The 14,359-nt window shown below is 38.1% G+C and overlaps 1 protein-coding gene across 9 annotated transcripts in view; it reads right to left on the bottom strand.

Annotated features, from left to right (window-relative positions):
- Dock4 (dedicator of cytokinesis 4) overlaps positions 1-14,359 on the bottom strand; it is a 400,918-nt gene that overhangs the window by 215,421 nt on the left and 171,138 nt on the right. For all 9 annotated transcript variants that reach the window (XM_006515085.3, XM_006515089.3, XM_006515090.3 and 6 more), the window contains exons 2-4: positions 10,150-10,233; positions 7,611-7,651; positions 5,062-5,117 (exon numbers count right to left, since the gene is read on the bottom strand). In XM_006515085.3, the coding sequence (XP_006515148.1) occupies positions 5,062-5,117; positions 7,611-7,651; positions 10,150-10,233 (181 nt within the window). The remainder of the gene's footprint in view (positions 1-5,061; positions 5,118-7,610; positions 7,652-10,149; positions 10,234-14,359) is intronic.

Here is a 14,359-nt window from a genome sequence, read left to right as displayed (position 1 = left end):
AGAAGATAAGCTAGAAAAGAGAGTCACTTGCAGCATGTGAGTTCACTCTGTCATCCTGGGATAAGGAGCTTGTGTGAGGAATCCTATAGGTGAGGGGAGTACAATGCTCAAGGGACCAGTCACTTCATCTAGGTCAAAACTGAAGGATGCAAGGAGAAGAGCGAGCATCGGTACTCTACTCCTGTGACCGTGTGATCAGTGGGATATCTCTTAATCTCTCCAAACTCAACAGCTTTCATGTGTCACATAAGATCACTAGACTACATCAAGTATGAGGTGACTTGAACCATCCAAGTGCTAGCACGGAGGACTCAATAGGAGTAAAAGATGCTGTTCAACCATCTGGATGCAGGGAATGTGAATTTGTAACTAACTCATAACTAGAACATTCTCTAAGCATCTGTTTGAGCTCACTAACCCCCTCAATTATATTATTTGGAACATGCCAATGAAAGATAATGTGCATTTTAAGTAATGCTATTATGCTGCACAGCCAAGGTTTAAGATGCCATAGATATTAGAATACACATTCCAGAATGTTCCTCTCAGTGCTTAAGCTAATAGACTCTTCACATTTCTTCTTTTAGGGTCATAGACAAGGATTATTAGTCAGGTATCTATGGCTGTCCTGAAAAGAAGCACCATCTGAAGATAAATGGGAGGGGCTTGAGTTTGCCCTCCGGTCACGCTGTTAGCATAGAAGGATCTCCTTTTTTCATCTCTAGTTTGTTTTGTCAAATCCTTTCTGGAATTGTGCAGGTTCAAGAGGTTACATGGTCATTATCATTACTGTCTCTCAGAAGAACGAAATCAGCAATATCAAAGGAGGCTGTTTCCTTTTTCAAGTTTATGTTTCCGAAGGCCAGCATCTCATATGTACAGGAAGCAGTTTATTAAACTGCATGGGAGATTTCTTCTTAGCATGAGACTAACTGCTCTGCAGGTCCTTTAGGACACCATGTATGTATCTAAGTATGTACCGTGGTATCGTGGAAAATCCTCAAATAATATAAATGCAGAAATTAAAACCTGATTCTCCCCCTAATCGAGCTCCACTTCCTGACCTTTCAGCTTTGCTAAAAACCTGGCCTGTGAATATTTCCCTTCCGTCTAAGGCACAGTGAAGCTGAAAAGTTAAAACTGGGATTTAAAACTAGAAAGAAAATAAACAGTACTACAAGCCTGTAGAGGACACATACAGTACTGTTCATAGAGGCTACACATGACACTTCCCAAAGGCAGAATATTTACACTGCGTTTGAAGCAGCTGCTGCAATTTAAATGATGGATATTTGGATTTGGAGATTATAAAATGATATTACCCAAGGCCAAAGAGGGAAAAAGAAATCCCAAGGAATTCTAGCCACCTCATTCAACATCTCAAAGGTGAGGACTTGGTTGGGCAGTGGTGGCACACACCTTTAATCCCAGCACTAAGAGGGTAGAGACAGGGGGAATCTCTGAGTTCTACAGAGCTGGTTCCAGAATAGCCAGGGCTACATAGAGAAACACTGTCTCAAAAACAAACAAGCAAACAAACAAACAAACAAACAAACAAAGAAAACAAAACAAAAGTAAAGAAAATAAAGTGTGGTATCAGCAAGATTTAAAACAATACAAAAGCAGCTTCCCTAATTCACGAACTCCTATTTAATTTAAAGGCCCTTGTCATAGACTCTTCTTTGCTCCCAAGGCCCAGGAAAGAACCACAGACAATTCAATATGTGAAAAGTTTACTTGGGGTTGTTCAAACAAAATGTAAAATTTTAAACAGAAAACACCATTTAAGCAGGGCAGCTCTTTTGTACTAATTACATAGACACCTAAATTAGTGTAGAAATAATCTATCTTAGGTAAGTAGCCTGAAGCTATATTTTGTTCAGTTATTCTAGGATGAACTTTTCATCAGTTTCACCCTAGCAGCCAATCCATCATGATAAATTAAGTTAGGTGATATTAACATCCCCGAGAGCTTTCTCTCAGAACAGTCAGCTGCCATTCTGTGTCCTTAAACGTATTTAGCACGACTTTTTTCTCCTATAATCCTGAAACTGTGGACCTATTTCACAATTCATAGACAACTGCAGAAAGTCCTTTTTAGAAAAGAATCCATCTACCCTGAGGTCCCACCACTGCAAAATCACCATGATGTGTGGTGCTGCCGTAGAACTTAAGCCTTCTACTTAACCAAATCCGAGGATACCTTTATCCAGTTACAGTTTCTTGGGGCTCATGAACTTGGGCCGATATAAACCAGTACACCAGGAAAAACAATCCCAAAAATATGAGTAAGGCTGAAGATTTGGATCAACAGTTAAGAGCTCTGGTTACAATTACATAGGACACAGGTTCTATACCCAGTAACCACATAGTGGCTCACAGCCATTCCATAACTTCAAGTTCAGAGCACCAGACACTCAATCCAGGTACCCGAGGCACCCATAAGACATATGGTGCACAGACATACATACAGACAAACACACATACACATAAGATAAGCTTTAAAAACTAAAAAAAAAAAAAAAAAAAAAAGAAAAGAAAAGAAAAAAAAGGAATGTATTTATTTTAAAACCATGTCCCATGCCACACTTCATTGAACTTCATGCACTGCCACAGTTCATTGTCAGCAGGACACAACCCAGAATCACCTGAGATAAGAGTATCCAGGTGGGACTATCAAGGTCAGGTCAGCTTGTAAATATGTCTGGGCGATGGGGGCAGAGGTGGACATTGTCTTTACTATGTTAATTGATGTGGGAAAATCCAGTTTAAGAGTGGACTGAACCATTACCTCACTTTGCATCCTATACAGTATTAAACAGTGAGAAAGCTAAGCATAAGGCATGTTTTACTAAGCTGTTCCCTGCTGAAGGTATAATATGACTAGCTGCCTTAAAGCTCCTGATAAACGGATCCAACTTACCCATGTGGATGGAGTTCACTTGGAATTCTTAACTAAAAGAATCTCTTTCCCTCTTAGATTGCTTTGTCAAGGAATTTTATCACAGCAAAAGAAATGAAACTAAGAAACTACAGGAGCCTTTGAGCTCTTTCATCCTTGATCACAAGGTAGGATGGAGGATGGGTGGCTGTTGCAAGAGTCAGGAGAGCCAGACTGGCTTCAGGTAAAGGCAGCAGGGACTTGTTCAGATGGCACCTGAAAGGGTGGCTTAGACTAAGACAATGTGCCTCCTCTGGAGGACAGCAGCCTACCATAACAGGTCCTGGGGAAAGCAATAGAGCCAAAGCACAAGACAAGGACTACAAAATAACTACTAGGAATATGTTCAAGGACCTTAATCAGGGTAAGAAACAATTTATCTTAATGAAGACTGTGATGACACAAACCATTGAAAGAAAACATCCAAGACATGAAAGTAGACTTTAACAAAGAAACAGAATCATTAAAGACAACCAAAACTGAAATAAAATGGAAAACAACTTAGGATGCTAAGTGAAACCCTCACAGAAAAATCAGCAGTACACTAAAGTTGTACCATAAGTCTTCTATATTGTAAAACTACTAAAGTTTTTCAAAGTATTAAAATAAATGACATACAGCACACTGTTATTACAGTAGGCCATTTAACATTTATCCAAATAGAGAAACCCAAGGTGTTTGTACCATATGGACTTGCTCATGTTTGTTCATTGAATGTTTTATAGAAGATGAATGTAAAAACCATCCATTTGACTAATATCTATGCAAACTTTTTGGTGAAATTAAAATTTAAATATATTATCTACTATGCTTTTGTTGCTGAAATAAAAAGTTGCTATTTACTGCTATTTGCATAAATATGTAATTTCTATCACAGAGCCTGTATATTTTGGCCATAAAATGAAAATTACAATTATAATTCACAGATGGCTCCTTGTGACATTGCCATCAGATACATGTGTCAAAATCTACCTTAACAACAATCATTTACTTATGTGCTAAGTACACAACACCAGGCAAGTTCTATTGTGATATTCTGTAGAAACTTATTTGATACACATTATTCTAACGGCTGATTCCAGTCCATTTAGAAGCAGACTGTAACATATTATAAATACTTAAGAAGTCCTTGGTGATCAATGACATCCATGCAATATATCAGTCAGACATGTCACATGTTCTGTTTGTGAAGCTAGTTATCTAAATATCATGCTGGAGAAATACACAAACAGTTTTTTTTAATACATAGATTTTAATTGAGTTTATGACTTTTGTGTTAGACCAGATTTGTGGCAATCTGTGACAGGACGTGACCGTAGGTCAAATAGAGAAATAATATATGAAGTTACACAAGGACCTAGTGTTATACTCACTTCAGAGAATAGATGGGCTTTTCCTGTCCTTACGCTTTGAGACAGAGTCTTATGGCCTTGCCTGGCATGGAACTCACTGTGTAGACCTGGTGAGCCTCGAACTCACAGAGACCTGCCTGACTCTGTCTTCTAAGTGCTGGAGTTAAATATGAACTACCACAGCCAGCTTTCTTTTTATTTGTTATTCCTGTGTGTATACAATGTGTGTAGGTCATACAAGTGCTGTGGCACACATACAGGGGTCAGGGGACAGCTCTGTGCAGTCCGTTGTCTTCTACCTTTGTGTGGCTTTGCAAGCTCAAGCTCAGGTTGTTGGGCTTGCCCAGGAAGTACTCTGTCTCCCCCACACCCTGCTGGCCACAGGCTTCCCTTCTCTATAACCAGTAGTAAATTAAGGAAGTTCTGGGCACTGAGGCTACATGACTCACCATGTTAGGGACTCTGCCTGGCATGATTCTCTAAACAGCAGGAAACCAAGAAGAACCAATTTCTCTGCTTAAGATTAAACAAGTTTCACAACTGGTAGACAATGAGAGGCCATAATACCCTAGCATGCTCCTGTGGCTCAGCACTCAGAAATGAGTTCCTTAATTGTCTCTATTTGCTGCCATAGTATCTCCTTATCAAACAACAAGGGCCACGGTTCGCTCTTCTGTAGTTGCTTTAGTAATACAATTACTAAGCCTTTCAATTCCAAGACAGCGGCTGTGGCAAAATCTTCCAACTATGAATGCAATTCATTCTTACCCTTTGTTCTTTACACAGGCATTTTTCAAGTGAACATAGCTGGAAGGAAATATACCCTGGAAGAGAAAACATGAAGGTTATGTTTCTAGCTATCTCTTAAAGCCAGTTGTTCATAAGAAGGATGTATTAAACAGTTACAACCATGACAATATCAGGAATAGAAAAACATCAGTACATTCTATGGGCTAAATAAAATGCAATGCAGCATGAATCATTATTTTCTAATACCAGTTACAACCATTGCACTTTTAGAGATTTTTTTGTAAATATAATTGAAAAAAAAATCAAATCTCACTCAGTAAATACATTCTTTTTGTTTATCTCTGCAAACAGAGTCTTGCAGTGTAACCTTGTCTAACCTGAAATTTATTATCTAGAGCAGGCTGACCTTAAACTTTTGGCTGTCTTACAGCTATGCTTTCTCAAAGCTGATGTACAGCTATGGGCCACCACTTTGGCCATCTAAACACGTATGCTTTTAATAAATCAGAAAATAAAAAATCCAATAATTCTACATAAAAACTGTGCTTTAAAAAAGAGGGGAAAACAGCACTGTACTGGCAGGTTTTGTGTGTCAACTTGACACCAGCTGGAGTTATCACAGAGAAAGGAGCCTCCCTTGAGGCAATGCCTCCATGAGATCCAGCTGTAAGACATTTTTTTCAATTAGTGATCAAGGGCCGGAGGGCTCCTTGTGGGTGGTGCCATCCCTGGGCTGGTGGTCCTGGGTTCTATAAGAAAGCAAGCTAAGCAAACCAGAGGAAACAATACAGTAAGCAGCCCCCTCCATGGCCTCTGCATCAACTCCTGCCCCCAAGTTCCTGTCCTGACTTCCTTTGGTAATGAACAGCAATGTGGAAGTGTAAGCTGAATTAATCCTTTTCCTTCCCAACTTGCTTCTTGGTCGTGATGTTTTGTGCAGGAATACAAACCCTGACTAAGACAAGCACCTATGATGTTGTTATTTGGCTATTGTTTGTGAGACATGGTCTCACACCACAGACCAACCAGCAAGGAATTCACTATGCTATCCAGGTTGGCTTTGAACTTTGCAATCCTTTCCCCTCAGCATCCCAAGTGAGAGGATTACAAACATGTAACATCGGACCAGGCTGCATGTTATGTTCCAATGAGTAATTTTAGCTTACAAGAGAGCTCTGTGAGAAAACATGCGTGCCATTGGTTCAATTCCTGGTATTTAAAAAAAAAACTTGGGACTGGAATGACAGCTCAGTGTTTAAAGGTACATATACTCAAGACCTGACTCAATTCTATATATTCTACAATAATAAATAGGAAGAGAACGCTTTTTAGCTTTTTTCATAAAATTTATATTTATTTCAATATAACAAAATTAACAAATAAAGCAACATCAGTATAGAAAAGTTAATATCAAGATTTATGATATGAGATGGAATTGAAAGGGAAATCATAATAAATTTTTCAGAAATGTGTGCTAGATGAATAATTAAATATCAAAACTATATTTGCATGTGCCCTGCAGATGTCCAAATATAAAAAAGCTTTAAATGAAGACTAAAGTATCAAGAAATTAAATTTATATGCTCATTTGTCCCTTAGGCTTTTCTTGAGACTGATCTAAAATAATAAAATGAAGTAATTAAACACAGTTGGATATTCTAGCAGAAGCAAAGAGACAGGCAAAGGAATTTAGATTGTATTTTCAAAATGAGAGATGAAAAAAAAAAAAAGGAATGACATACTAGAATGTATTAGAGGAGCCCGCAGGATGGGCTTTGTTGTCCAGCCTGGCCACCTGAGTGTGATCCTCGAGAAAAGCATGTTAGACAGAGAGGCGCTATGTACCACACTATGTGGGTCTGTTGCTCATGTGTGCATGCACAGACAAACAAACACACACACACACACACACACACACACCCCACAATAAAATTTTTAAAAAGGAACAACACAGTAGAATATGGAAACATATTCAAAAGCTACAGATGATTAGAATAAAGCATGTAGCAAATCCATGAACAGCCCAGATGAAAGGTAAAATGAAAGCCATATTGCTTCCTAAGGGTTTCTCTGAGAAATGACTCTCAGGACCTCCCTAGAATGGCAAGAAACATGAACACTTGCAAGGGCCGCGTTCCTGGTTTAGTCCCCATCACCCAGGGAACCCTCAACGTGACACTAAAACAAACTTGTTCCTCCACGCCAGCATCTTACAGACAATAATACAGGAAACTGAAAGATTAAATATCATTATTCCATATTTCTTTTGGAATATATTTCTCCTGCCTGAATTTTAATTTACCTCTCTGGGAAACTAACACTTCAAAAAGATTTTGCTTATATCTAATAAGCTTAAGGACTTCCCAGTAAAATTTTCAGAGGCAATAAGGAATTATGATTTTAGTATCTTACCTTACCTTTCATCCCAGTTCAAATGATTCCCTCAAATTATGAAGATATGTATTGCCATTTTTTTGGAGTCTAATTAAGAGCTCAACTATAATTTCAATTGTACACCACAAGTTTTAAAGAATCCTCTAATTACAGTTACAAAAAACAGTTTTTACCTTGATGTTGGGATTTTTTAAGGCAAATCCTCTGTACCAGCCTGCGGAGAAATAATCACGATTACATTTTAATACACAAGGCCTGATGATACTAAAGATAACAAATGATATGTTCTTTGATGTTGAAATTTTAATCTTCATGTGGCTATTCTATGCATAAATACAGTGATTCAGGATTAAGCTGGGTAACAGATCGATTGACCCCCAAGTTTAAGCCTTTTATTTATGTCTTGTTTTATTAAAATCGAACCAGAAATTTGTACAGGAAATAAGGGCTTGGATCAAAAGCATTGTGCTTAAAGAAACCCACAGAAATTTACTAGCTATATTTTATTTTGTTTTATTTTACAATAGGGTCTGTGTAGCCTAAGATGGCCTTGAACTCAGAGTTTTCCTTCCTTGGCCTCCCAAGTGCTGAAATTAGTTATGTGCCACCAAGCCCAGCTTATTCTTTAATCTGGGGACACTTCTTTACCTCCCTGTGCTCCACTTCTCCCCATTTTATTAAAAGCCACACTATGACTATGGGAAGTCTACACAGATTTACTGCCACTCTGAATTCATGAGAAGCACAGGTTTGATTGCCAAGCAACAGTGCCTGGCCAGTACATACAGAAGCCAACCATCTGCATCAAGTGCCTGGCCAGCAGGGATGTAACAGATGTGTGTATACACAAGCTCACCACCTGCATCAGTGCCTGGCTAGCATGATGTAGCAGGTGTGTGTATATATAAACTCACACCTGTAACAGTGCCTGGCCAGCAGGGATGTAGCAGATGTGTACATACACAAGCTCACCACTTGTAACAGTGCCTGGCCAGCAGTGGTGTAATAGATGTGTGCAGACACAAGCATGCAACCTATGAAAATGCCTGGCCAGCTCTGATGTAACAGATATGTGTATACACAAGCCCTCCACTTGTCACTAGATCAGCTTCATGTTCTAAGAGCTGCTACCTAAATGGACTTGTATATTCTTCATTGGAATACTATTTAATCAACATAGTTTGCCACAGTGTCTATGATGCTTAAACCCTGAATGACCCAGAAGAAGTATTATAGTACCACTCTTGAGGGAGATTTCTCTTTTTTCCCAATTTAAACAAATGTAAGTATACTTTTTTTGTAAGTGCAGAAGCTATTTTTCTTGATAGGAAATTATTTTGGTGTGTAGAAATATTCTATCTAATTTAATTCTTTTTGACTAATTGAATTCTTAAGAGCAAATGTTTGAGTTTTATATTATATTTGTTTTAGTTGCTGACAATTCTTTCATATATTTGTATTTGTATATATATATGTGTATGAATATATATATATTTTTACCCACATCTAACCATCTGAACAGCAGCCCCAGTAAGGAAGACTGGGCTGGGAGTGAGAATCTCTGTATTTCAGGGTTTATTAGCTTCTCTTAAAAACAGATGTAAGAAATGTATTGATTTGTAATAATTATTCTAATAGAATTGAAAATGTCTTGATAATTTCAGAAATGCCAGACAGATCTCTGTATAATTATATTATGCAGGAAAAAGTTTAGATTACTATATTTCATTAAATATACACCCTATTTCTATGCACCAATTTAAGGACAATTTTGTATTTCTGTACCAAGGAGAAACAGACTGATTGCATTCAGTAATGACATGAAAATTCTTATTATATTTGGGGGTTTTTCAATTACAGTGGACAGAATAAATATCCACATATCATCAGCATTTAAAACCAGATTCCAGCTAAATGTAGCAGCTCCATTTGTTCAAACACAATTTAATGCCTGATGAAACTTTGTAAGATAGAACATTATCATATAATAAATCCCTAGAGGAAGGAAGCCTTCTAAAAGGAAGTCGGTATTTTTCTGAATATACTCATGACATTATAGTCATTTTGTTAAAAAGAAATGTAGACAGTTCATCTGGGATCCTTTCAAGCACTAAAATTTCAAGGTAGATTCTAGAACAAGAATGGAAGCATCTAAGAATAGATGAGGTATTTTTAATGAGTTACCTGTTAAATAAATTAATAATAATCACACCAGATCGTACAATGAAGTCTGCTATCGTTTCAAATTCATTGGATAATTTTATTCCAAATTTGGAGAAGAAAGATTACATCCAGGCTAGAGTGGAGCAGGCCAGCCTGCCTCAGTTTCTTGCTACTCAACTTCAGGGGCACCATCTTTAGTGCTCCAACCCAAGGTACACCAGTTATGAGCTTGTCCCTGAGGGCTTGATCTCCAGGGTTTCAGAAAAACCGTCATAACTGGAGTTAGTAATGAATTCCTATAAGCAGTGATTTCTCCATCTCCACGTAAGGACTAAAAGATGATAAATTTAGGGGAAAAAATATAATCAACTTAAAAAGAATACTAGCTTTCCCATAATCATACATCAAATATATAAGGAACAAATTCTGTCAGAAATGGTTTGCAATTTTTGAAATGAACAGACAGAATTCTGAGGGGTCATGAAGAATGTGTGGGATAAGAATCTCTTCCTACGACTTCACGCCATAAATAAGGGGGAGGTCACTGACCGTCGCACTTCTCCAGGATCTGAACAGTGTCTCCGATCTCCAATGACAGGCCGTACGGGACGGTGCCTCGAAAGCTGGCAATAACTGTAAGAAATGATAAGAGAATGTCAGAAGGCAATCATGTCAGTTAGAGCAGCTATACTGCTTACAATTAAGCATTATTGCATAGGGAAATGAACATGAACCTGCTGTCATTTCACTTTTATATGCTTTAAAAGAAAATCTTTAAGCTCATATGTTTTACCAAACTCTTGATCAAATAAACACTATGAAGATCCATAGAAAATATAAGGAATACACCCCAGGTAGTATGTCAAACACCAAGTCTATTGCCAGCAATATATAAAGGCAGTGATGTTGCTTGTAAAGGTCCTTGAGGGACTGTGTGCTTTAAATCCTACTGCAGTCAACTGCTCCTGCTGGGTGCCTAGCTGTGGTAATTAATAAGCAGATGTTACTCATAAATGAAGATGCTATCTCATACTCAGTACTAAGCTGGGGTTGCCTAGAGTCCATACTGTTGGGTTCTTCCCCTGAGTCTGTAAACTTCCAAAGAAAAGGGATTCTGTCTATTTGCTGACTCGCATCCTGAGAGCCACGCCAAGTTTATGGCATAGCAGCAGTCGTTCTTGCAGTAAAATCAGTGGTGACGTTTTATTTCCCAATGACCGAGCCATCATTAGAGTTAAACACTCAGCCATAACTCCCACAGTCCTTAGCACTTCAATACTTGCAATCGAGGGCACCATTAATTATAGATTAATGCTGTAGATAAACTGGTTTCAGAAACACTGTGCAGAGAGAGTAAGGCAGACTAGGATGCACCCCCTACAGGAAGACAGGCACCTAAATTAGTTATCCCAGGCTACCCCAGGAATGATAGGGAGAATGAAGCTCAGAGATGTTAAAGATATTAAAGAAAATAAATCAAAACACCCAGAAAAAGGTTACCACCCACAAAAAAAAAAAAAAAAAAGACTGTGTACACTGAAGTCAATTTGTAATTTATGTCAGGTTGAAGGGATTTCTAAAAGGTGAAAATTTGAATTTTATTTATAATTTTGTTTCAGGAAATAAAGTCCAGATACAGCCCTAATCACCAAGCAAGTTTCTGCTTTTTGGGGAATATATTTGAAAAGCCTGAGCAAACACATGAATCTGTCAAAAAAATAAAAAAAATGTACCAATATGTTAATGGGCTTTTAGAGACATCTTAAGCCCTTTTATGATCTCAGAACAAAATTAGCAGTAGAAATCAAAATACAGGACAGAAAAACACAACCCAAAGTAACACATGATAGAACAAAATAACAACACAGGACAAATTGAGAATACTTTATGACTATAGACAAACACCAGATTATGTCATTTTCTAACTATAACAGTAAATACCAGAAGGCCTCAAAGTAGTGTTCAAGAAAATATTTGCTTGAAAATCCCGAGTTCATGTACCTTGAAAGATTAGATCATATAACTTTCAGATATTTCTAAGAGAATGACCACTGAACAGACCGCAGATTTGTTCTTATTTAGAACACTCCAAAAGAAACCTGTACGTAGATCAAACTTCGTCTCCTTGCTGGGTAACTATAATCCTCATGACAGCCTTCCTTGACTCCTTCGTACCCTCCCGTTCCACAGTGCGTGCGTGAAGGAACCAGAGTCTATCAGTCTCATTATTTATGTTCTCAAGGTTTTGGGCAATGTACGACTGAAATGCGCCATGAACATGGTGACTGTCTCTCGGTACGGTACGAGTAGGCTGAGCTTTAGCCTGTGACCACTCAGGGTATGAATGGAATCATGACCACGCTGTAAAACGTTTTGGTCTGAAACAGTCGTGTTTGTTTCATTGCTCAATTTTCTAGAATAAACCTGTTACCTGTGAAAATGCATTCTCTCAAAGAAGCTATTTAAACTGGTTTTCTGGGTTTATAACTATTTTTTATCTAATCTACTAGAATAGTTCTCCTCCTGCCCCATCACAGTTCCCTAGAAACTACCAGGTAGTATGACTTTAAATCTTAGCTTGATTAGCTTTTTCTTCTTTGTTGGAACCACGTGGAGCTAATTCCTTCATCCAAGCTCGAACCGACTCCACGTCATGAGTGTCTTGGCACATGAAAGGAGTATGATCAAACACAGATGAAACCACTGAGAGACATTTCTACTGGACTCACACAACTTCAGGGACACATGCCATAGCAGCTCACCTGGAAGTAGTGAAGAATAGACTATATAGAAGAAAAGCACTTCCAGGAGGTAGCTCAGGGCATGGCTCTTGCCCTTGTACTCTGAACTGGTAAGCCATTTTCAGTTTCTGAATAGGCATTGCTGAGCCCTGATCAGAGTTTTCAACTTCCGACTATGAAAGAGAATGCAGAAAGAGCGAACCACAAGCAAAACAGAAGGTGACTTAAAAACATGACTGGTTCACCTTTGTTATCAGCAGGATGGACTGCATTACAAACTAAGGACAACTAGCTCACTGAAGCATAGCTCCAAAGGAAACACAGGCATTCATTAGTGAAGGCTCCGTTTGCATTTCCATGAGAAACTCTTTAAAGCAGACATTTAAAATTTTTGTTTTGGAAACAAACTTTCAACTAATCTGTGTGAACATTCTACCAGTGTTCTTCTAAGAAACAAATTCATAGTTGAAAGTTAACTTGATCACCAGTTACTATTATACACTAGCAATGTCTTTATACAAAATGTACTCATATACTTCTTAGGGCAGCTTTTTCCCAAGTCTACTAAACATGGTGACACATGTGTTGCGCCTTGATTTTTTTATTTGTTTATCTTCCTATGAACTTAAATAGCTACAAAACACTTCACAAAGAGCTTGCAGAACTACAGAGTCACAGGCTCAGTCCTACTGAGCACCGAGAACACAGCTGAAAGTCAATGTCTGGATCGTGTTCACTTTCCCCATTTACAACGTCCAAATATTAAAAACCCTAAGCTTTCCTTTAGACTAAGATAACAAAGTAATTAATTATTTGAAAAAAGAAATATGTACAAATTTCATTTATATTTATGTCCTTAAAGTATATATTCAAGTGCCAAAACACTAAATATATAACATTGCTGTGGTGATTGATAGAAATGTCCCAACCACGGTCATATTGTTCACGAACACTGTCTTTCCTTTACATAGTGATGATAGTTCAGTGTACACTGGCACTTTTCTAAGATCTAAATATATTCAAGATATATTCTCAGATATTAACTATTAAATATTTTCTAAGTCAGAGGCAAAGGGAAGTTAAATCATGCTACGTGATAGGGATTCATTTCTTAGGCTCAAGAATACCATTTCTTTATGTAAAGAACAACAACAAAAAAATATTTTCAGGCTTATAAGATGGGTGCAGAGAAATTCAATCCCAGAGTTCTAGGACTTTTAAAACCTGAAACTCAAACCAGATTACTCAAAAGTTTTATAAGTGAGACATGTGGCTGCAAATTGCAGATGATATCACCAGCACGGTCAAAGTAGGGTTTACAAGAATTCCACTTGCCACAATCCACTTCGAGCCACATAAATACTGGCTGGTCCTTGCCTGTTGCAAGCTGACCATCTGAGATGACTAGAATATGGAGCAGGAATAAAAAGAATGGAATTTCTTTGTCCCTGGTGACACAAAGAAGGGGTCTCATGTCTCTCAGAGAGAATTCTGCCTTCATCTTCCTGGTAAAAAGATCTGCAACATATCACCAAGTTGTGGTCTGAACTATGATGCTACTAGTCTCAGATTCTGAGACTTCACAGAATTCACAGAATTCGATTTACTACCAAAATGTAACTCGAGGTCTTTTTTCTTTTTGTTTCTCAACAAAACAGACAACTGCCCCCTCAAAATTCAATACCCAACTTTAAGTGAGATAGCTATAAAATCTTCCGTGCCAGTCAGAGACGGGATGAGGCAGGTGCTGGCTGTGAACCATCTATAGACATTCTCTTGCTCCTTAGACCACACTTCACACTGGCCATTTCTCTCTCTGAACGTCTGGCTGGCTCTTGTTTTGTCATGAATATATTCATATGTGAGTTTCTTATCTTATATGGGGATCATGAGGTGACAGAGGAAATGGGGAGGAAGAGGTAGAATTCCTGAAGAACTTAGAGATGAGCTGGGAAAGTGGGCAGAACAAAGAGGGAGGAAGATGAAGAGGACTCGACTTCTTTGTGGGCACTTTATGT

This window comes from Mus musculus, chromosome 12 (genome assembly GCF_000001635.26).
Source record: "Mus musculus strain C57BL/6J chromosome 12, GRCm38.p6 C57BL/6J".
Taxonomy (NCBI): Eukaryota; Metazoa; Chordata; class Mammalia; order Rodentia; family Muridae; genus Mus; species Mus musculus.
This window is presented reverse-complemented; position numbering and strand designations above follow the sequence as displayed.